The sequence below is a fragment of the Grammomys surdaster genome, unplaced genomic scaffold (assembly GCF_004785775.1).
Source record: "Grammomys surdaster isolate TR1022 unplaced genomic scaffold, NIH_TR_1.0 125818, whole genome shotgun sequence".
Lineage (NCBI taxonomy): Eukaryota > Metazoa > Chordata > Mammalia > Rodentia > Muridae > Grammomys > Grammomys surdaster.
The window spans coordinates 2,159,085-2,183,693 of record NW_021620648.1 but is presented as its reverse complement, the minus strand read 5'-3'; the positions used below and the strand labels follow the sequence as shown (position 1 = coordinate 2,183,693).

Below are 24,609 nucleotides of genomic sequence, written 5' to 3'. Positions count from 1 at the left end.
TGTTGTCTGAATCCTATCACTGTCATGACTCAGTCAGCTTGAGCTCCAGTCCATGCCGACACTGTGATTGGCTGAGACGGAATCACGGTGCAAGCCTGTAAGAATACGCTCCCTCATGGCAGGAGGGATCTCTATTGCCTTTCATAACTCGCTCCTGCCCAAGAGGGCCTCTTGTTTCCTCTGCACAGGGTTTGTATGTGGTGCCATGAGCAAGGAACCAGTGCACTGGCCTGGAGTTAGGACTTGGCACCAGTCCTGCTCTGCCTTCCTGAATGTCTTGGCCATTTGTGGAGTGTTTGCTTGGGCTCTTTTTCATCGTTGGTTTCATGTGGCTTTGAGCTCTGTTGCCTTCAATAGATGCATCTCAGACAGATTTCCTTTGGAAACACTAACCTTTCTATTGTGAGTGGCATGCTAAATCTAAAAAATGACTAACCGTTTGCATACTCTATATCTCTGCCCTTTTGCCTAAACTTTACAATGAATCACAATTTTTTTTTTTTTAAGATAGTGAGAACAGAAAAACAGGCGTAAAATCTGACAGGCCTTAAGTTTATATAAGGACTTTGTGTCTTTTCCAAGGCAGTGTTTCCTGCAGATAGCGGGTGGGTTATTAAATCACATTCTATATATAAAATATCTTTTCAAAAATATGTCTAATACATGGGAATATCTGTTTGTCTGGATGAGTAAACAGTTCACTTTTATGTGTCTGTTATCAGCCTGGGGTCAGATTTGGAATTTGTTTTTTTGCTTTTTATCAAGATCGGGTTTTATTAAGGGTACAGCATCTGTGCAGAGTGAATTGTAAGACAGTTGTATGTCCTAACTAACGATCTCTTGCCAGGGCCATTGTCAGCATTAATAATAGCATGCTGCCATAGAATGTTATCTATTTGAGCCTCTCCGCAGCAAAGAAAGACTTGATGAGAAGTTGTTTTCCCCCAATTACTTAGTTAAATGTCTGACATTAAGGGAAAAGCTACATAGCCATGCTTTGGGGAAGAAAATCAGACTTTAGAGTTTCCTAGGCCTATTAAATAGTTAATGAACTAATTAATTGGTCTCATCCTACCCTACAATATACATATGATATATTCTGTCATAACAGACTTTGAGACTTCCTACAATGTTTTATATAGCCATCCCTTGTAGCCAGCCCAACAATTCCCAGTGACTTAGAAAGCTTCCTGAGTTTCTGAGCACAGACAATCTGTTACTATGTAGTCAGTAACACGGTGAAATCTGTGTCTAGTGTTAAGTTGTAGAAGATACATTCTCCTTACCCTTTGAATTCTTGTATTATTCCTCTAAAAATAAATACTGTCTTTGGGAGTGGTGTCACTCCCATGTGACCATCACCACGTTCTTCCACGTTTGCCAGCAGCACCAATGTGCACCTTTCTTTAGGTGCCTTCCTGCGGGTGTGCCGTCCCCCCTCCCAGCAGGTTGCCCTTGTGCCTTCCACCGGCCACCCTCCTCGCTTCTCATTCCTTCTCATTGGCTCCTGGGGAACCTCCACAGATCCACTTAGCTCTTCACTCTGCTTTGCTGCTCTTGGGGCTAGGCAGCCTTGACTCCCACAATCTTGTGCATGCATGAATGCCTCTCCCCCGCTAGACTCTGCGTCTGGAGGCGACTAGCAAGCCCTTAGCATGAGTGCGTGGAACCTCGTACTCCCAGGTACATGCTGCTTTTGGCGCAACTGCTGGTCAATCCTACACTTGCTTTGCTCCACCCATTCTCAGTGCCCCTGAGGCTGTATGCTCTATGATTTTTGTTCTTGTTACTGCTGCTGGTGATTTTTTTTTAAGTAAATTTCCCCCATGATTTGAGATTGAGTATTTCTGGGATATTAGCCAAAGTTGCCTGGCAGAATCTTAGACCCTACCTCAGAAAACTTAAGGAGAGGAACAGCTACTGATACTAAAGTCTGGAAGTTAAAGATACTGTTTGTACCTTGGGTCTACCTGTGGTAGACACAGGTCTCTTGAGAATGTGGTGATGACATCTTCAGAGCTGGTAGGTGCCATAGCAAAGGGCACCAAAGCAACACTGTGAGCCCGCTGCATCTCTCCTGCACAGTGTTTCCACATTTGCCTTGTTAATTGGATCCATCTCCCAAGCTAATTTTCCAAAATCATGAGAATAATGGCTGTTTTCCTTTCTTTCCTGTTGCCATGTTAAAATACCCTGAGAAAAGCCATTTAAGGGAGGAAGAGGTTCATTTTAGCTCACAGTTCAAGGTTCAGTCCACCACGGTGCAGAAGTCCAGGCAGCTTGGAAGCCCGAAGCAGCTGGTCACATCACATCCACAGCAACAGAGAAAGTTGCAAGTGTGCTAATGTTTACCTTTCTTCAAGCATCGTATACAGCCCAGGCCTCCCTGTCCACAGTAGACTCTTCTTTCTCCATCAATAAATGGAGTCAATCTACTCCCTGACAGGCATGCCCCAAATCTCCCAGGAGATTCTAGGTGCTGTTAAGGTGACACCATCAACACTGTTACAGTGACCTCCATAGATGCTTAACCATTGTGAATAGCTCAACTCTTTAACATCACCCTGGCTCACCCCTTCTATCCCTGTGACACACTTACCAGATGGGCCGCCCTCTCTAGAAAAGGGACCTGCTTTCTCCTTTGCCTCTCTTGTGTTCCTGTCCACTACCTGGACTGAAGTCTTCTAGTCCTTCAAGGAATGGCTTTCTAGTGTGGCATCTTTTCATTCACTGCCCAGTATTGGGTATACCACTGTGCCAAGGACTGTATTATTTGCCAGAGATACCAAGCTGAGATTCAGTGCATGCTCTCACGGAGCTGGACATACAGTGGCTTGTGTAATAAAAGCCAGGTAAGACTTGGTCAATCGGATGGTGTGATTTTGAAAAGCGAGTGCTAGTATCAAAGGCACGGTGAAGGAAATGGACATGACACAGACTAGTGGAGAACTGGACATGTTCAAAAATGCAGAGCTACTCCCTGATTGCTTCAGAGTTATATAGACGAGCAGAGGCTCCATGGTGGGAATATGGGGTAAAGTACAGATGTATGTGACCACCTCTGTGTGCATAGCAAGGGCTTGGGATTCATATGAAAGAATGGAGGTTTGTAGGGATATCGGTAAGCAGGAGAACTGTGTGACATTTTCTTGAAGGCCAGATTATTCCAGAAGCAGAGTGGCATCTTTTCTGGATGGGGTCTGTATTTGGTTGGAGGACAATTAATTAGGTTACATCAGTTAACGCTGATAAGAGAAAAGTGTGTATCAGAGGTCGTGGGCATGGGGATAGACGTGGGGAGACAGGTTTGGTGAGCATTGGAGGGGTGACTCAGGTGGAAGATGAAGAATAGAAATTCCAAGATACCTTCCAGGAGATAGAATATGCCAAGCAGGAGGGAAGCTGGTGTGGAGGTGCTCTGGTATCTGCAGGACATCAGGACGGCAGTGCTACTGGGGAACGTGGGTGCACAGGTCAGGCACTGAGGAGCTGTAGTGAGGCCGTGGGGGTGGATCGGGCATGCCTTGCAGAAGCTGAGAGACTGCCAGAGTGTTGATGAGACCCAGGCAGAGGAGGGAAGCAGGTGGAAAACTCCAGCAGGGTTCTCTCTGCAGAGAAGGCTTTTGAGGGTGCTAGTGTTATTCGGGGGAGATTGAAACATGGCAGACAGATGCATAAGACAGGAGAGAAAGCCAGAGCTAAAACCCTGTAGATGCTGGAACCATGGGAAGCGGATGGAGCCCTACGGGTAAGAGTGTTTTAGAGGCTCGTCTTTAATACATAACTTGCCTTTTTGAGTTAAGTAAAAACAAATCAAAAACCATCCCGTGGAGAGGGAGATGCCCGGCCCTGTCAAAAACTATCTGTCTAAATGAGCAAGGTCATGAGCACTCCTGGGCTTTGGCACGTGTGGCCACATTCGGAGGTGGGGGTGGGGAGCTGCAGGAGTAGCTTCTGTGCAGCCCTAAGGGCTTGTGGGAAGCAGAGCTTTGAGGATTGGAGTGACTGGCAGAGAAGTGTGGTGCTGCCCTGAAGAGAGCAATGGAGGGTCTTCACAACGAGTGTTTTCTACCTTGCTAACATCTTCTCATCTTCTTCATTTCAAAGGGTGCTTAGAAAGTTCTTCTCACTATTTTTAATATTAAAAAAAAAATCTTAATCCTTCTGGGGGTAAAAGTGATGAAGGCCCCTAGCTTTGCAGTGATTTAGCTAGCTGTATGAGAACCTCCAGGTTAGCATATAGTAAGATCCCATTGAAGATTTGTATTTCTTCATTAAAACCTTCCGTTTAACCAGTACCGTGTCTGCATGTACTAGAACCCAGTGTCTCAGGGACCTGGCCATTCTCCTTTGATTCTTTATCAGAGTTGACCTACATTAATTGTCGATGTTATTTTAACTGTTTGTTTGTTGATGTCTCTTAAAATGTAAGTGTCTAAAATAACCATAAGGAATTACTAGCTAGATTTGTATGTCCCCAAATTGAGTCTAGCTGATTAAGAATATACACGCCCTGTCATTCATTCATTCTTTTCCTATAATTAATCATTAGTCTTAACATTTATCATTAATTTATTCTAACAAAGTATTGTTTTAGTTATTATAAATGGTGTTGTTTCTCTTTTGGACTTTGTACTGTGTTCTTTCTGGCCTCTCTTGAACAGTCAAGATCTGGCTACGCTACACACTTACTCTAACACAGGGACCCAAGCTGTCCTTCCAGTAGGTTGGACACTGGCTGGTTTACCACGGTCAACTCTGATTCATTCTGCAGTTTCTTACCTGCCTGGCCCAAGGCTGGCATGGGTATTGTTAGAGAGATGCAGAGGCAGGCGTGGCTCCGGCTGCTAATGCAGCTTGAGTCCTTGCCTGTCTGACTTTCCTAATGCTGGCCACACCTGCCTTACCTCCTCGAGGTTCTAAAGTACTACTCGCATGGGCTGGTATCTCAGACCAGAAACATGTGCACCACAGCCTTGCCCTTCTTGAGTAGAATGGAGTAAAGGCCTAGAAGAGTTGTCAGGTGACATCTCCAGTCTTAGGCTCACTCACACCTGCGTAGGTGTCTTCCACAGCTCTGCTAGTAAGGTAGAAAGGAACTCAGAGAGGTTTCTTGGCTAGATCTTTGGTCTTAATCTCATTCTTCACCCTCTCCATGGCAGAGTTTATCCTTTCTCTATTTATACCAAGGTCAGATACATTTCAGGTAAAGAGAAAAGGCTGAGTTACCACTGGAATCTTAACCTTGTGACCACACAGACTGACTGCTATATGCATACCTGCGACACACAGGTGATGAAGTCTCCAGAGGCGTGGCTGCACCCCCTCGTTTGCTTGTTTCTGGCAGGCTTCCAACATCCTCTGAATATCAGCTTCATATCCACACATTTCTGTTTCTCTTTGCTTACTAGAGACTTCTACTTTGTTCATTTTTAAATCCCAAGCCCTGGATCTGCTTCTCATATTATCTTAACAGGAAGAGTGAGCAATACGCTTAGGTTACCTCTGATGTATGACCAGCACATAACTGTGCTTGACTTAAAAACTTTCCAACATGTTGGTTTTTTTGAGTGAGTACATGTGTGGGAAATAGGCTGTATTTAGTCACCTTTCTTTATATTTCATATTTATGTTTTGTATTTGTCGTGCCGTGAGCACTGTGTTGTGATTGCCCAGAGCTCTGTCTCCTCACTGGGGTGGGTCATTTGTTGGCCTTTTAAATTTCTTTACACGAGTAGGGGAGATTACGTTGTCCTCCCGTCTGTCCTCCACACCGTGATGTGTGTCCATTCCATTGACAGTTATTCAGTTTGGGTTCGTCACTTTATTTGTGGCCTCTTTTCCACTGGCTCCCCTGCTGGCTCTGGTGAACAATATTTTGGAAATAAGAGTGGACGCGTGGAAGCTCACAACTCAGTTTAGACGCATGGTGCCAGAAAAAGCCCAGGATATCGGCGCGTGGCAGCCCATCATGCAAGGAATAGCCATCCTGGCCGTGGTGACCAACGTGAGTAGCCCGGGATTCACGGGTAGACCTCTCAGTATTATCTTTACAGGTGTGGGTGTTTTGTCTGCATGTATGTGGAACACACGTGTGCTTGCTGAAGCCAGGAAAGAGTAGAAACCCTAACCTCACTCCTGGAACTGAAGTAGCAGATGGTTGTGAACCGCCATGTGGGTGCTGGGAACAGAACCCAGGTCTTCTGCAAGAGCAGTGAGCGTTCTTCACCCACTGAGCTATTTCTCTAGACCCGGTATAGTATTTAATTGCTATGCAACTGTCTTCCAATACATTTTAATTGATTTATTTTTACTATTATTATTATCATTGTTACTGATTTACCCCACCAGGACATCCTGCAGAGGGATTGCTCTTGCTCCTCTGCTGATGTCTTTATCTAAAGAAACATAAGAGTAATAAGGACGGGAACTTTCACTCATCCGTGGCATTAAAAGCATCAGCAAAGAGTGCTTTTAAACACAGGCAGACACAGAGCATCCAAAAAGCACCTCACCATATATCCCAATGTATGTGTACATCACATCTTAAAATATTCACTGTGATGAAGGAAAAATTGCCCATCCTAACTAGATGTTAGTTACCCTCTTGTCTCCAGGGAAACAAGCTCCTATGAGAGGCGGGGCAGTCCCAGCTATGAGAGAAGACAAGTATGACCTGGATAGGTTGGCAGCTCTTAGGCAGAACAGTTTAACGCCAGTCCATCAGAGGATCTCTTACCTACAAATGTCCTCAAAGACAGGGTTATTTCTGTCCTACTAATCTCGCCAGGCCCAGCTTCCCAAACAAAATGATTTTTCAATTTTAGTCTCCTAAGCCACAATTTGCTGAGTCCCCAGGAGCTCCTGCAAAAGCAGAAGAGAAAGTGGCCATTGTCTGTCTCAGGCGCTGGGAGAGGGAAGTGCGCTGTGAAGTCAGTCAGATCTGAGTTCCACTTGCCAGCACCGCAGCTTGAGCTGGGTGATCTTGGCCCCGCACACTGCCGAGCCCCATTTTATACGTGTTAGATGAATGGATCTGTACTCAGCATGGCTCGGGAAGTCACCGAGTTGCTGCGGACACACGGAGCCAGATCCCCGTTCACATAGTTGCCGCTGTTTGACTTCATTACCTGACATCATTAACTGTGGTTCCCTGAGGACTCTGACAGGCACCTCAAAAATCAGTCACCCCCTTGACTGGTTACAATAAAACAAGTTGGCTGTCACCCCTCCCCCACCACTTTTCTGAATTGCAGGCAGCCTCTAGTTTCAAGAAACTGATAGATTAAATCAGTTTCCTCTCCCCCCCCCCAAACTGCCCCTACCTTCAATGCCCACTGTGTTAGAAAATGAAGACTGATGTTGAGGGCCATGACAGCAAGGCCTTTCAAGTTCCACAGTCACGAAAGCAGGAATCTGTCATATCCAATATGCCACAGTACATTAGGCAGGGCAGGAACACAGACCCATGTGCTTAAGGAAGACTTTAGGCATGGAGATTTGAAACTAAAACAGGGTTTTTTGTTTGTTTGTTTGACCTTCAGAAACAGAATATTGATCTGGTTCAAACTCCTGACTCCTCAAGCATTTTGGAGTGATTCTGTTAGGTACCTTCTCTCTTTACCCACGCCATGGCTGTACTCCACGAGCACAGATGGAGGATTGGCTGGGTTTCCAAAATTGTGTGTGTGTGTGTGTGTGCACATGTGTGTGTGCCTCTGTGTGTGTATTCACGCAGACACACATCCACTGTCTCATTGGGGTTACTGGTTACTTTTTTATTATAATATGTCCTAGCAAAGCCCGTCACTAGATTGTGTCATTGATTAAACTATTGCCACCCTTTCAGCCCATATTGTTAGCATTTGTCACACTCAGAAGAAACATGTCTGTTACCCTGTTTCTGTGACCCTCCCCCTGAAGTACTGCACATAATGTCCATAGTCTAATATGTACCAAAGAAAGAAGAGAGGCCACCCGGGCAGGAGACACCAAGCAGGGGTGCACTGGGAAGTCACTTGAGTTAAAAGCTGACGGTTCCATAAATAAGCACAGCTGACATTGTTGTGCTGTGCCAGAGCATCTGCTATTGAAGAGCAATTTAATTTATTTTGCTATAAATGGAACTTGTGTGCAGAACGGCATGGGAGATGAGGCAAGCTACGTTCTGTGTATTCGTATGGCATATCTCAGAGCAGCTCAATTCGGGGGAAAAGGTACCTTGTCAGAAAAACAAAGATTTCTCCTCATTGTTAGAGTTTTTTTTGTTCCTCCCTGAAGTGTATCTCGGGTGACTCTGTTAAAAGATAGCATTGAGTCAAATGGTACTAGGAAAACTTCATCTATTGAAATCTGTCACGAGACCAAATCTTCCTGTCTTACCTCACTGCTGACAGGCAGATGCGTGTGCACGTACACACACACACACACACACACACACACACACACACACACACAGATTCTTCACATCACAGAAAGTGAGGGAGCTGGCTCAAGTAAAGGAAAAGCCCCTTAACTGTTGCCTTGCTTTGCCCAAATCTCATTTGTTAGTTGGTAGTCTCACTGCAACTAAACGGTATGTCCAGATAAATACTATTTAAAATCACTTTGAGCCAAAAAAAAAAAAAAAAAAACATGTCTGTGCTTGTGCTTCAGTTGATGATTGGCCTGCCATGGATACAATTTCCCCTTTGTCCTTCCTGCAAGCCGTTTCATATACCAGAGTTTAAGCCTGAAATGAAAGCTCTTTGGGGAAGCTGCATGTAGTTCTAAATGGGCTTTTGTCCCAGTACACTTCGCCCTGCAGAGACACAGGCTCATAACTGACCCATCTATTCCCTCTCTGCAGGAACATACTAAGCAGTGTTAAATGATTATTTATGGTTCCATAACTTTATCCAGTTAATCTTCTGGAAGTTCGGATGCTCAGATACTAGGTGTTATAAAGTTAGCATTGTTTCCTGACTGAATGAATGGAACAAACCCAAGGTAGTTTATCAGGGCGTGGATTGTCTAAGTAAGTCTCAGAAAGCAAGGCAGAGGGAATGTGAGTTTAGTAGTCATTGTATAACCACGGATCAGGAGAGGTGTGTTTTAGTCAGTTTTCAATCTTCTTTGTGAGAAACAAGTGATTTTCTTTTTTAAAAAAAAAATCAGTTTTATTGATCTTAGTGTTGTATTACCAAGTGTTCTAACTCTAAACCGTGACAGAGTCCTGGTTCTATGAAGAAGTGCTCTAAGGTTAAGTGGATGTTGTAACTTTGAACAGTGCTGATGCACACACAGGATACACAAACCAAGCCCGCTCTTCAGGGTGCCCAGGATAGTCATTCTCCACAAACTGTTTCATGTACTTCAGAAGCTCAGCAAGCAACCGTTGGGCCTTTCAATCTTCCCTTAGAATGGAAGACCTCCCAGTGTGTCTTCTACTTGAATTATGTATAACTTACACTGAGAAATACAACTTGGTGGAAACCATGATTCTGCCATCCAGTGAACCATAGCTGCCACTCTAACATTCCTTTCTCGTTTTCCCCAATGTAGGCCATGATCATTGCCTTCACATCAGACATGATCCCCCGCCTGGTCTATTATTGGTCCTTTTCCATCCCTCCCTATGGGGACCACACTTACTATACCATGGACGGCTACATCAACAACACTCTCTCTGTCTTCAACATCACCGACTTCAAGAATACAGACAAAGAAAACCCATACATTGGGCTTGGTAACTATACCTTGTGCAGGCAAGTTTTGGTTCACCTGTTTTAAAAATGTACTTCATCTTATTAAGAAAAAAAAAAGCTTTTGGTATGTGTGATAAGATTCCAACTGGTATCGTTTAAGTCTGTGTTAAAGAGACGGTTTTCACTATGCTTTCTCTTTTTTAGTAATACTCAAAAGAGTAAAGCTAATGGAAGAGCAATGGTAGAATCTGTAAACCAGACTTGAAAGGTGTTCAAATGGGCACATCATAGCGATGGAGAAGGAAAGCCTAGCGAGTCTCAGGACATGGAGAGAGCTAGCTGAGAGTCTTATAAATTCAGATCGTTTGGTTCTAAGACTGACTTGTGAAGCTGGAGAACGCAGCTGAGTTGCTAGTTCTTACCACGCATGCACAAAGCATAAAACCAGAAGTGGTGGTGCATGACCATCACTCTAGCACTAAGGGAGTAAATTGCTACAGGTAAATTGTTTCCAGTGGAGGCTAACCTGATACATAGTAAGTTCAAGGCCAGCCTGGATACATAGCAAAACTCTATTTCAGTAAAATAAAAAGAGACGAAGAAAGAGCCACACAGGCTGTAGCCCAGTGGGAGAGAACAACAGCGTCCTTGGACATGGCCTTGGGTTTCATCCCCAACAGTGCAGTGAAAGAGAAATAAGACAACTTTGTTGTTCAAGGGCAACCTAAAGCTAATGGTGACACAGTGGCACCTCGGTCAGCACAGGCATAAAGGAGGCTGCGGTAAGAGGTGTCAAGCGGCTGGGAAGGTCAACGATGCATGGAGCCCACCAGCTCACCTACCAGTTGGTAGTTTGTTGACCACGTAGGTCATGCAAATTTAGTTTCTCTATTATACTTTCTTAAACCCAAAATTCACTTATTCCAACTGCTCAGAGCCATTCTGATTCAGATTTCCAGTATCACAACCAAGAAGTCAGACAAGGCCAAGACAACAGTTCCAAGTGGTCAGCTTGTTCTGACTGTGCAGAATGCTGATCTCAGCAATTACAATCTTATATGTTTAATACTTCACCACAGGGAAGTAGAAAAAGCGGGCTGAGTAAAAACTCTAAGTTAAACAGTAGGCAGTGCTGGGTGATATGGCCCAGTCAGCTCCCCAAGCTAGCCAAACTGTTTTGCGTCTTCTCAAAAAGCAGTGATGAAGCCTTGGGGAAAATATAAAATCTTTGTACACAGCTGGAATCCATCATTTTCTGGTTCCATGCTCCATTAAGATACTTCTGGATAATTTTCCTCCAGTATTTGATACCAAGCTGAATGTAAGGTGAAACGGATGTGATGCTCACTTTAAAACTTATCGAGTTGAAGATGACTTTGGTTTTAAGTCTGTCCCTTGTTTACAGTATTAACCTAAAAGATTTGTCTCCTAATGTGCCTGGTTGTGTTTCCAGGTACCGAGACTTCCGAAACCCACCCGGGCACCCACAAGAGTACAAACACAACATCTACTATTGGCACGTGATTGCCGCCAAGCTGGCCTTTATCATTGTCATGGAGGTAAGAGACATGGTCTCTGAGAGAGAGCCTATGGCCATGCATATTTGTAGGCCGTCTCTTTCCCTTTAAGTACTGCCAACTTTATTCAATGTATATTAGGATGTGAACTAATCAGGTTTGGCCTGAGAATAGATAGTCCATAACACCGAATGAAATAGCTGTCTGCTTTAAATGTTAAAACGAATGCCCACGTCAAGGGAGATTCAGTCCCACTTGATACAGTATTCACTGGGTGCCTGTTGTACTTTAGGGTACACTGAGTGGCATGTTGAATTGTGAAAGGCCTCTGCCCCTGGGGCTGTGATGCATCTGTGTTTCATGCAGCTGCTGCATGGAGCACACCCACTCCTCACAGTGCTTCTCTCTCTAAAGTTAGCTCTGAGAAAATGACAGGGCTGTAGATGGCCAGTTGATCTAGCCAGTGGAGGAGAGGAACACTTTCCGTAATAGACAAGAGGCGTTGGCCATGGAACAGGAAGAACAACACATAGTCATAAAGGAAGATACAGCTCACCAGAGACAGGAGCCAGAGGGAAGAGGCAGATAAAGAAAACTAGGATTAGAATGAGGGACCGCGGTTTTCCACACAACAGTAGGAGCCAGAAGCGACAGTTCTAGATCGTCTGCATGCTAACCTAGAGAGGCGGCAAAAGGGAATAACTGAGAATTTTTTCCCCACAATAAAACACAGGTGAGTAATAACAAACTGAGAGAACACAGGACAAAGCCTTCCTGAACTCCTGTGAGGCTGGAATAGCCTAGATCAGTGGTCCTCAACCTGAGAACTAAGAACTAGTCGGTAGTAAAATGACACTTAGAAAGTAGCAGCAAGATTTGTGGTTGGGGGGTAGGGGGGCGGTGTCCTAAGACCATGGGAAATAATGTGTTTTCCAGTGGTCAGGACTCACTGGCCTAGATCCTAAACTCACAATCATAGGCACAGAGAAGAAAACTGTCTGACACAGAGGCGTGTCTTTATCACAGCACTGAGGAGGCAGAGGTGCTTGACCCCTGTGAGTTTCAGGCCAACCAGAACTACATTGTAAGACCTTATCTCACAAAAACTAAAACAAGAAAATCCAAAACTCTAAAAAGAAAAGAAGGGAAAACTAAGGTCATTCTCACTGGCTCACAGAGGTCCTCACAGAATGCGGGACCTGAACCTGCAGGGTAGTTTTAAAAGACAGCATCATGCCCTACTGGCTTTAACCCAGAAATGACACTGGTTAGCTGTGAATGTTATCAATGTCTGTATAGAAGAACTTGGAGAAGATGAATCTTATCCTTTGTCACATCTGCTAGGTCACCAACTCCACTCTACTGCAGTTCTTCAAGTGAAATCAGGGTCCCCAAAGGCATGGCAGTGTTCGCTTCCCACTCCTCCCTCCACTCCTCCCTTCACTCCTCCCTCCAGTCCTCTCTCCTCTCCAGCCATTCTTCATCTCCTAAGTCACTATCCTGCTCTGGCTATGGTGACCATAATGTCTGTCCTGTGCTGAATTCCTCTCTGCCCACGTGTTACCCAGCAATGAGCACCAACATGGCAAGCCTCTCATTCTCCCATGAAGCCTGCCCCCTGGATTCAGGAAGACACTTATTTTGTGTTATAAAGCAGGAAAAAGTCTAAGAAAGTTAGAACAAAAAAAGGGTCCATTCATCAAAAGGAAGTAACAATTATAGACAATACATCGCCGATAGAGGGTCAAGTAATATCCAAAGCTGATCGGTGTGCTTAAAGGAAGAGGCGGATGTCAGTCAGTGACAGAGGAGTCTATCAGCTCACCCTCCGCTGCAGACAGGTCATCTCTACCCAAAACAAACAAGAAACTGCAGAGCTGAGTTCTGCTCTAGACAAGGCGGGCCTCACTGACACCCACAGAACGTGCACCTGAGGTAACGCACACAAAACAAAGCAGCACCCTGCCGGGCCCGTCACATGGGAAGCTGCAAAACAAGTCTCAGCACATGCTTAAAAATTAAAAATTAAAATCCTATCAAGTGACTTTTCTGCATAGAGTGCAATTAAATGAGAAGTTAATCGGAGAAATTTCGGAAAGCACACATGTGCACAGAAATTAAAGGACATCTTCTGAAGCAGCCAGAAAATCGGTAGAGATATTTAGAGAGGATTTTTTTTTAAACTTTTAAACAAATGATAGTGGAGATAAACGTGCCAAAACATTTGGAATACAATGAAGGCAGTATTGGAGCATTTTTTTTTTTAATCTGTGGTCACATCGGTTTGGTGGGAAAAACCCAAATAGCCCCAAGGATGAGAAAAATGAGTGTCCCCTTCTCAGCCCAAGCCCAGTGCTGCCAAAGCTTTCTGCTTGTTGTCTCTCCTACTGCCGTGTGTTCCCATACCCACTCTAGGCTGCCCCGGCCTCTCTCTCTGTTCTACAGTCTCCTCTGTGCTATGACATCTTCGTCAAGCCAGTCTCACAGGACAGAGTTCTGGGAGCCCTTCCCACCCCTCTTCCTTTTCTCTCATACCCACATTCAAGCCTGTTGGCTTTTCCCTCAACATTTGACCTCTGATCCCGTCTTACAGTCTTGCCTGCTTTCACATGTTGGCTAGCTTTGGATTGCAATGCTGGCAGGTTTACTCTGACTGATAGTCTCCATCCATGGTCCCCTCTTGCTTTGGGCCTATACTCAGGTAGCATCCCAAGCCAGGAGAATGCTGTGGAGAAGAAGCTTCTCCCTTCTTGGCAGCCAGTGAGGGATAGAGTTGGAGCATGTTCTGGAAGCTTCCCCTTCCCCCCACTGTGCCCTCCTGAAACCTCCATGGCTCATTCCCTCACCCCTTAAACCCTTGGCTGGTTTATGTGTGTACAAACTACTCCGCACAAAGTGTCCGTGCTGCGTCCAGCATCTTGTCGCATTCCACGGGGGCTGTGCCGTTCTAGGTTCTCCAAAGCTCTGAGCAGTTCTTTGGCACTAGGTATAATCCATTATATCCCTCATATACATGAAACATACCTAGCCAAAGGGACTTTGGACTTGGATAGTGACTAACAAATGAAATGCTTAAGTGAGATCAGAGTCAGGGACCATTTGAAAATTGGTAAAAGAAGAAAAGTGGGATCTCACCAACCACTGAGGAGGCAGAGCACAACTGATGGCTTCACAACTCCCACTGCTGGAGTGAGCTAAGCGGATGCCACCACTCCAAAAAGTTCGTCCTGTAAAACTGGACATCCAATTGGCCAAGTGTCTCAGCAGCGCCCCCTATAGGTTCCTGCTCTTTAGGAACCCACAGAGAATGTATTCATACTCACAACAGCACTGCTAACACGAAAACTGAAAACCACCCCAGTGTCTAACAGTAGGGGAACACGTGTTACAGCACACTCAGTGGAAGCATTATACAACAGTGAAAGTAACCATAGTGAACCAGCTATGGAAATGGCATTAAGAATTTTAGAAACTTTATTTGAATTTTAAAAAGATATTTTCCCAAAGGCTATCTAGAGGGGCGGGAGAGAGGCTATCTAGAGGGGTGGGAAAGATGGCCCAGCAGTCGAGAGTACTTGCTCTTTTTGCAAAAGACCTAGAAAAGTTCCCAGCACCCACATGGCAGTTCACAGCCATCTGTAGCTCCAGTTCCAGAGGCTCTGATACCCCTTGCTGGCCTCCACGCGTGGTGTGTCCACATGGTACACACACATACAGGGAAAACACACAGAAAGTAAGTCTGTTTTGAAAAACTATTGAGTACTATTTTTATAAAGCTCAAATCAAGTAAGATTAAATACGTTATTGGTGAATACATACATATTTTGTTTTTTTTTTTCCTTTATAGTAACATCACATATAGGAGAGTATTTATCTTTGAGAAAGAAACAGGGAATTAGGAAACACAGTAGCACTGCCAGTGGTCTGGGTTTTTAACTTAATAAAATGAATGCCCTAAATCCTCCATTATTTTCTGTCTTACTATATCTCCTAGACTGGCATCAGGCTTGGTCTCCCATGTGCTGGAGTGGTAGTAAGTATGTGGATGAGAATACACACAGTAGGGTGGACTCTTCACTCATGCTAAAGTAACACGGTACCACTGAACACCGACAGGTCACTCCTTCATATCCCGTTGCTTTGAGACTGAATGACCTCAGTGTCCTCCCTGCCCAAACTCACCATCGTAATGACAAGCAAGAATAAACCTCGGGGCTCCGTGCCCCTGTGACGCTGTCTCCTCTCTCTCTTCTCCCGCAGCACGTCATATACTCTGTGAAGTTCTTCATCTCGTATGCAATTCCGGATGTCTCAAAGATCACGAAAAGCAAGATCAAGAGGGAGAAGTACCTCACGCAGAAGCTGCTTCATGAGAGTCACCTCAAAGACCTGACCAAAAACATGGGGCTCATCGCCGAGAGGATGGGAGGAGTAGTTGACAACAGCGTGCGGCCCAAACTCGAATGAGCGAGAGCTTTATGTCCTGAGAAGCACTTTAAAAGTAATTAGCTGTCAGTCATGTTGTGACTCACTAGAGAGGATGGCGGTCGACTTCCTAGGCAGACAGTCTTCACCGTGCCCATTTCTGCCTGTATCGTTTTTCCAGTCTCAGCTAGCAGTGCGGGAACTGGAGAGCGGAAAACTTTGATCGGGAAGGGCATAAAACCACCTACCTAGAGGACCTGAATATGTTCCCTCTTTTGATAAATTGGAATTTTAGTAACAAAAAAAAGAAGCCTCGAGGTGTGCCCAAGTCCTCCCCGGGGCTTTGCTTTTCTGACCTCAAGTGCAGAGCTCCTTTCCTGTGCTTAATTTTGCATTTTGCCAAATCTATCCCAGCCCTATTTCGTCCGGACAGCACCATCACCAAAGACCAGGCAGACCTCAGCCTTAATCACATCTGTGTTATCAACAATAGCCAGCTCAGGACTGAGTTTGGATGCTGTGTTAGGTGCCAGGTAGACTCGAGACTTCACAGTATTTCAGTGTCTTACTGTACCCCATGGAAGGAGACTCCGCCGCGTATGAAACGACTTCTGTATCATTTCAGCCTGTATTCCCACCTCCAAGAAATATATGTCTTAGATTGGCATGAAGATGGAGGGTATCAAATGAAGCCCGTCCCTGTTACTCCACGGTGTCACCTGCTTTCTAGCAGCACTCCCAGCATGCTCTGGGCCTGACCAATGTTGACTGGCTTTCAGATCTTAAGGGAGTAAGATGAATAGGTAATAAGCTCTTATTGATCTGAACGGTTAATTTACCTCTTCTTGATATGTAAGCTTTTTGGTTAGATGATAATCAAGTGATTATAATTGTATCGTCATCAACAGAGTGGGCTAGGTAGCCCATCAACTTCATGCAAACTGACTTAGCAGATGCAGAAAGAAGGCGCCACCAATCACAAGCGCCTTCTGCCTGCCTCGCTGAGAAGGCTGGTGGCCTGACGACACTGGGCATAGTCAGAGCAACAGCCAGCAACCCAATCACTAGCCATATCCTGTGATCGTTCTGTGGCCCGTGTCACTCACTGGGAATCCTCCTGACTTCTCTGCTTACCACAGTGACCAGCGTCCCTGCCGGCTCCATTCACTTCCTAGGCCTGCTAACTCATTTGTAATCAAGGCTCTGCTGGAGACACGTCTATCCGGATCGTTCCCTTTGAGGAAGGAAACCCTGGATTTGATTTGAGCCCCAAGCCTCCTCTCAGGCCATGAGGGAGTTACAAGAAAGGCTGGTTTATCTGCTGGTGTCTTTCTGCTAAGCCTCAGCCTCCTAGTGCCTTGCCCTCCCTGATGCTTGGCTGAGCGGTTTCTCTGCAGGCTATACATGCTCAGCGTTTCCTCCAGTACATCTGGAGGAGACATGGCTATACCTCGCACCTTTGACTGATAACGGAGCAGCCTTGTCAGTGCTGGGTGAAGAAGGGAGGACCTGCCTCACACTGTTTGGGATTGGTGTGAAATGCCTGGGTGCCTAGGAGCCAAGCCAAGGAAAAGTGGACGGTTTTAAGAGACTGCCTTCTCAACGCTGAGCTGAAGCAGCTTTCACTGCAGGCTGTGGTTTAAATGCCCACCAGGAATGATTTGCTAGAGAATCAACATGATTAGTCAAAGCAGTGTTCTGGGCTTTTGAGTAGCCCAGTGGGTCAGTGGGAAATCTTCCCCTCCTCCCTTGAACTGGGAGTCCAGGGCCTGCCATACAGTGTCTAACTGTCCTGAGATAGAAATGACTGCCTTTGCCCTGACGGATGTTCTCACTCCACAACTAAAACCAGGTGCCACTCCCTGTGCCCACGCAGACTGCCCTGGAGTTCCTTGCTCCCTCTGTTACCTCTTCTCCAGAACCTGTGCTCATTTCCTAAGGACAAGAAAGTACTCAACTTCACATCACAGGAAAGGAAATCTTTCCTCGCATAACTCTTCCTTCCTTTGTCTATACAAAGAAGACGTCAAATAAAAAGTGCATTTATTCATCTATATGCCTCAGCCAAGAACTCCCTTCTCAGTGTAGAAAGTACCACTGTGGACAGAAGAAGAAGAAGAAAAAAAAAAAAAACCTGCTTACCTGAAAGGAGCACTCATGGCATCTGATGCTACCAGAATGCTGAATGGCAAAGTTGCTGTGACCAGTAGAGTCCCAATGGCGTCAGTATCATTCCTTTAAGGCCTGTGCCAAGTTGGTGATGGAAAGGAACAGGGGACACCTGCGGTGGCCCCCAGAAAACCGAGGGCATGACAGTGGCCAGTGAAAGAAGGCTCTGGCCACCCACCTGTCTAGCATGAACCACTAGAGAAGTTCTCTCCTTTTGTAATGCCTTTTGATTTGAATGGATTAAAGCAGTCAACCCAATACTCAGGGGATTTTTCTTTAAATGTTCCTCGGATGTTTTAGGTATTCCATTAGAGGTAGAAGGCCATACTTTGTCTTGAAATTAAATGAGGCCATCTGGTAGTGAGTGTGTCAAGGTTTCCCCTTTGCAGGGAGACATGGGTCTTGAGTTTCATAGGACATTCGTTTGGGATGGGGGAAGAACAGAGTGTGTTGGTGTCACACTTCTTGTGTGCTCCTTGTGTTCGTTCCTGTTATGTTTGAAAAGTGGAGACAGTGCACAGATCAGCTAAAAAGGGACTGAGATTCAAGATGCTTTCCGTATAGCGTATCCCCGGTGTACTGTTTGTAACTGATGTTTGTTAATTTCTATGCATTTTAATATTTTTTAATTAATGAGCATTTTAATAAATTCAGTTTTACAAACAATACTGTCGTCTAACTAGGTTTAATAATTGTCTTAGTAATGTTTTTAAAGCAACAGGTTCCTGAGATTTGCCACTAACTGGTTAAGTATCACTTAGATGATGAGTGACCACTTCTGTATAAAGTAAATCTATAATGACCTTTCATAGCCTGTGGTTACATGAACTTTCAGCCAGGGTAGATGCTGTAAGTTAACTGAGCCTATAAGTCCAGGTCAGCCCAGGTACCCTAGAGTCACTGGTGAGATGACACCCCTTCGTCACTAACCCTCTTTGGGTTGTTTTGTTTGGAGATGGGTCTCATTGTATAGCTCAGGCTAGCCCCCTCTAGTGCTCTGAGACTTCAAGTGAGCCACACGCCTGGCTCTGGAATGCATTTTAGAACAATACTAATGGAGAACTTTCTCTGCTAAGCATTGTAAATACAGCAGAGGGTTAGCTACAAGTCTACTTCCAATCCAAAGCGCCCGTTTCTCAACGGGAGCTCCTCAGTAGTGACCATAGGATGCAAATTCTGCAACATGATTTAAGAGGCTTCCGCAAGTGAAGATGTAAATGTTTTTAAAATGATCTTCAGAAGACAATGGGGCCAAATAGATGAACCCAACACTCACCTTTTTTTTTTTCTTCACAGAAGAGCCAAAGAGATAGGTGTTTAGAGGCACAGGAGGTGACTGGACACTGGGAATGAGCAAGACACTGGACTCTTAAGGATTGAAAAGTGTGGACCCTTCTCATGCTATCACCCTGGTTTCAGATCAGGGTGAGGAGACCCATGAATTAATAGCTCAGTAAGTCAGATTCACACACACACATAAACACACACAGTCACAAAGCCTCAACAACAAATTGGATCAACAGGGAGAAACAATATCCGAACCCAAGTTGTTGAAATAACCTACTTAAACAAGGAAAAAGGGAGAGGGGGAGAGGGGGAGGAAGGCGTTCAAAGCCTTTGGAAACAAACATGCATTTTCAGCATACCACAGCCTCGACCTATCTTGAAAGGAGACAATAGCCAAACTTGGACAGACTTAGGAGTCGAGCCTCTGCATATGTATCCCCATCTCTGGGACTCCACAGATACTCTACCACCCTGGCTCAGCTCATGAGCCCTGTGAGTCAGACTTAGAGCGACTGTCACAGACCAACTATTACAGTGTGAATATCAAATGTCCCCTACGGAGTTATTTATTGCATGCTTGGTCACCAGCTAGTGGTACTATTTGAGGAAACTGGAAAATGTAGGAGGTAGGAGGTCACTGGAAATAATAGGTCACTAGGGGCATACCCTTATGCCTGGTCCCCAGACCTTTGACTATTCACTCAGCCTTCTTCTACCACATGCCCCCACCATCATGATCATGCCTTACCACAATCCCACACAAATGCCTGTGGGCTGTCCCATTTGAAATGTGTCCTGCCTCGATAATGTTACCTGTATTGTTACCTGTGTTTTATTTAAAAGAAAGAAAGGAAGAAAGGAAGAAAGAAAGAGGAAAGGAGAGAGAGAAAAAAGAACAGGAGGAAGGAAGGAAGAGAGAGAGAGAGAGAGAAGAAAGAAGGGAAGAAAGGAAGAAAGCAATTGAGCCAGAATATGTTTGGAAGAGGCACAGTATGGTGGGATGGAAGGGGTTTCCTCTGTGGGCCCTTGCTGAGGTATCCCTTCCCCTGAGGTACCAGTATAGACTAGAGTTTATTTAGGGGATGGGAAGGGGAGTTGAGGGAATAGAGGCAGAGAATAGTGGAAAGAGACAGTGTGTGTGTGTGTGTGTGTGTGTGTGTGTGTGTGTGTAGAGAAGAGGCCAGCCATGAACACATGGAGAGAGAGGGGAATGGAACGGGGAGAAGGGACAGAGAGGGTAAGAGAGAAGGGGTCAAGCAGCCCCTTTTATAATGAGTCAGACACACCTGGCTGTTGCCAGGTAACTGTGGGGCAGAGCATAGAAGGAATGCTAACAAGCTATACTGTCACAGTCATGAGAGCAACATACCCACTGGAGAATGTGTGGAGGACACAGAAAGGAGTTGATGGTACCATCCATAAGAACTGGGGGTTCAGGAGCCTGATGAGTGTGTGGCCAGTCACATGTGGTTTCGTTTAGGTGCCGTTCCTCCCCCAGAACCATGCCCATCACTTAAAAAAAAAAAAAAGATCCCAGAGCTTTTCCTACAGCCAGTGGCCTGCCTGTGTCCCCATCTCCAAGGTACAGCTTAACAAGGTCCAGCTAGAAAATTCCTGATGCCACCACCATCCCGCTCTATAGCTCCTTGGAGCACCTCAGCTAAGAGCAGTTTTAACTAGCTCCAGCTGTGACCCACTTCTGCTTGATCTGGTGGGCATGAAAACTAAAAATACCTAGCAGAAGACCTTGCCCATCACCCCACTCACAGGCATGAACAGCTGTGGGGGAAGCCCTGCGTCTGAGTGCAAACACCCACAACAGTAGTAGAATGCACACGCTACCCTGCATCTACACTTCAGCATGTCACCTGCATTGATCACTGGCACCTTACCTGGTCGTGTGGTGCTGGCAAACCCCCATGAATGTTACAGGGCAGGTAGAGTGATTCTTAACACTGCTTCTCATGAAGCGCCTGGTTCCACATCAGTGTCAGAGGACAAACATTAGATCCCTTGAGATTTGTGGCAACAATACCATGATTCATTCAAGTAACAGTATCCGAGGAAGCCCACACTACCAGATACAGACTACCACATAGAAGAGACACAAGGGGCACACCGTAGTGATACCAACATCAAGCCTCCTGTTTAGAGTAAAATACACTCTAAAAATCACTCATAAAAATCAACTCTTGGTCTCTGCGGTTTCCCTCTGATGGTTAATCTTACTTGTTAACTTGATTAGATAGAGATATGCCTAGAAGATTAGTACAGCCCACCTCCGGGTGTGTTTGACCTGACCAAATGTTTAATCCATTCAAGGGTTCAGAATTTGAATAGCATATAGGAAGTGATAAGACTGTGGAGGGTGAGGTATACTTGGAGAAGTCGGTCATTGAGGTGTCCTATTAGGTTTCCATTGCTGTGACAAAACCTTGACCAAAAGCTACCAGGAGGGGCAAAGAGTTAGCCTAGCTTACCCTTTTCATGTTCATCATCATCAAGGGAAGCTGAGGCAAGACCTGACGCAAAGACCATGGAAGAATGCTGCCTATGGCGCGTTCACCTTACTCTCTTATACAGCCCAGAACTACATGCCCAGGGGTGGCACTGCTCACAGAGAGCTGGGCCCCCCACATGAATCATCAATTGAGAGAATGCTCCACAGATTTGCCTGCAGACCAATACAACATAAGCGACTCCTCAGTGGAGAGTCCCTCTTCCCAGGTGACTAGCACAGGGAAAATGTCTCTCCAGGTCTATCGAGGCCCTGGCCCCTTCCTGTTATGCCTGTTTCTTAGCTGTCATGGGGAACCACTTCTGCCCTACACCCTTCTGCCATTATTCTTTGTCTCACATGGGCTTAGGACTCTGCAGACTGGGAACTGAAAGCCCTGGCACTCATACAAAATAACTTCACTCTCCCCTTGGTGGTCTCACTCAGGTATTTTGTCAGAGGGACAAAACCCTAGAACACCGTCCAACTCCGATATGATAACAACCTGTGCCCCAACTCACTGGTCACCACCAAGGGAGCAGTTATGCCAGATGTTGTAAATCAGCACAACACTGTAGGACAGACTGGTGCCCTAAGACATAGCTTTCAGATAAATCCACTTATTTAGGATAAATCCACAATAAGGGCAGAAGAGATATTCATTTTACCAGGTGTATAAACCTTAAATTAAGACACACAAAAAAAAGGGGGGGGAAAGCCACACTAATATAACACCTGCTAAATCATCACCCTCCACTGACACCCAAATGTCTGATAAAGGATTCAAAAGAATGATTTTTTTTTTAACGTCCAGTGAGATCAATAAAATGCAAACAGTTAAACTGAAAGACGAAGCAGGCCGTGAGTAAGAATATAGCAGGAAATGGAGATTTTGATAAGGTCACAGTAAAAAAAAAAAATCTCAAAACTAGAGAATTCTGTACATCAAACAAAAATTAGTTGAAAGAATGAACAGCAGACTCGATCAAACAGAAGAATCTCAAGGCTTGAAAATCGGCTTTTAAAAATAGCACACAAGTAAGGGGTGATGGGAACAAGAGAGAAGGCACACAGGAGCTGCTGAGCACCACTAAGAGGCGGGTCTTGCATAAACAGATGGACAGGCAAAAAGGGGAGGAGCATGGAAAATCCATCCAATGAACTCTAGCAGGAAACGGAAACGTGCCTCATCTTGGGAATGACATGGGCTTCTCGGTACAGGAGGCCTGTAGAAGCTCAAATAGACACCGACAGAAAACATCCTCACCCTGACAGATAGTCACAGGGTCAGAAGTACAGGGCAGAGCATTTTAAAACGCTGGGAGATGCAAATGCCAAGTCACTTAAAGGCAGCCCCATTAAGGTACTAGCAGATTTCGTAAGTCCTATGCAAAGGATGCATTTCAAGTCCTGAAAGAAAAGAAATGCCAACCAACTATGGCTATACTCAGCAAAACTACCATTTAGAATCAAAAGAGAAACTGGTAACACCCAAGTTAAACCACACTGCAGAAGCCAGTGCAGTGTCACACACCTATGACCCCAGCACATAAAAGGCAGAGTCAGAGGATCTGTGAGTCTGAGGCCAGGCTAGGATTCACAGTGAGAGCCTGTCAAAGGCAAACAAATGAGCAAAACCCACACTACAGATCAAGTAGATTTAACAAACATTTATAGAACAATCCAACAGCTATAAAGGGCATCTTCTTTCCACCAGCACCTAAACCTGGATGTGCCAGAGTGGGGGTTGTATTGGGGGGGCTGTGATACACAGAGGGGGTGGAATGAGGGGAGGACTTGCTTGAGGGGGTACTGAGAGAAGAGGAAGGGCTGATATTGGGTTGTAAAGTGAATAAAAAAAGAAAACATGAAGCTACAAATGCCTTTATAATATAAAGAAATGAAATCATATAATTAGATCTTGTATCTTTCCTAATCACTGTGAGATGAACTTAAAAATCATAGAGAAAGTTTGGAAATTATATAGACAGATTGTGATGGTTTGTATGTGCTTGGCCCAGGGAGTGGCACTATTAGAAGGTGTGGCCCTGTTGGAGTAGGTGTGTCCTGTGGGTGTGGCTTTAAGACCCTACTCCTAGCTGCCTAAAAATGAGTATTCTGCTAGCAAACTTCAGATGAAGATGTAGAACTCTCAGCTCCTTCTGCACCATGCCTGTCTGGACAACGCCATATTCCCACCATGATGAAAATGGACTGAACCTCTGAACCTGTAAGCCAGCCCCAATTAAATGTTGTCCTTATAAGAGTTGCCTTGGTCATGGTGTCTGTTCATAGCAGTAAAGCCCTAACTAAGAAGCAGACACAAGACCCTTCTCAGGTGAACTGAATGTATATTGAAAATTTACATGAGATAATGGAATGAGACCAAATGCCACAGCCTGTGGGCTGTAAACAGGGGAGAGGTTTGCCTTAAGGAAAAAGAGACAGAATAACAGATTAAAGAAAGACGGAGGAGGACTAGTGTGGGTGGAAGGATTTGGACAGGGAGGGAGGTGTGGGACTGGGGAGATAAGAGCGTAGGGATGAGGGAGGAGTCGATGGGATAAAGGAGTCAGAAGAAACCACGTGGAAAGCAAGATATACCTGTGCAAAAACAGATGGACTGTCAGGGAGGTAACACACTGTTCTCCGAACAGACTAAAGACTTACTGCACCAGGGCTCAGAAGAAACAAGTCATTTAAGCCTGGCTAACAACCCATGCATGGTGCATGGTACACTAGTAGGTCCATTCAGCGAACATATTTCTGATAGACAGCTAAACTTACTTAGCCGCAAACTGCCTTCTAACTGCTTCTGCTTACATTCAGAGACAAAAGTGGTTTCCACGCTTAATCAGAGAAGCCTCTTCTTGCAATAACAATAGTAAATGCAGAGATTCATGGCTATCCAAGAGGCAGAAAATAAGTGAAGGATATGAACCCAGCCCTGACTAGGTCACTTAGACCAGCCCCTCTCTAAGGCTCAAGGAATATCTCAGAAGGATATAGGGTTGGGGTTGGGGTTGGG

At 45.2% G+C, this 24,609-nt stretch overlaps 1 protein-coding gene across 2 annotated transcripts in view; it reads left to right on the top strand.

Annotated features, from left to right (window-relative positions):
- The window catches only part of Ano6 (anoctamin 6), a 184,952-nt gene extending 166,487 nt beyond the window's left edge, over nucleotides 1-18,465 (top strand). For both annotated transcript variants that reach the window (XM_028789340.1, XM_028789341.1), the window contains 4 exons: nucleotides 5,802-6,007; nucleotides 9,544-9,746; nucleotides 11,140-11,245; nucleotides 15,464-18,465. In XM_028789340.1, the coding sequence (XP_028645173.1) occupies nucleotides 5,802-6,007; nucleotides 9,544-9,746; nucleotides 11,140-11,245; nucleotides 15,464-15,670 (722 nt within the window). In that variant the 3' untranslated portion in view covers nucleotides 15,671-18,465. The remainder of the gene's footprint in view (nucleotides 1-5,801; nucleotides 6,008-9,543; nucleotides 9,747-11,139; nucleotides 11,246-15,463) is intronic.
- The last annotated feature ends 6,144 nt before the right edge of the window (nucleotides 18,466-24,609 follow it).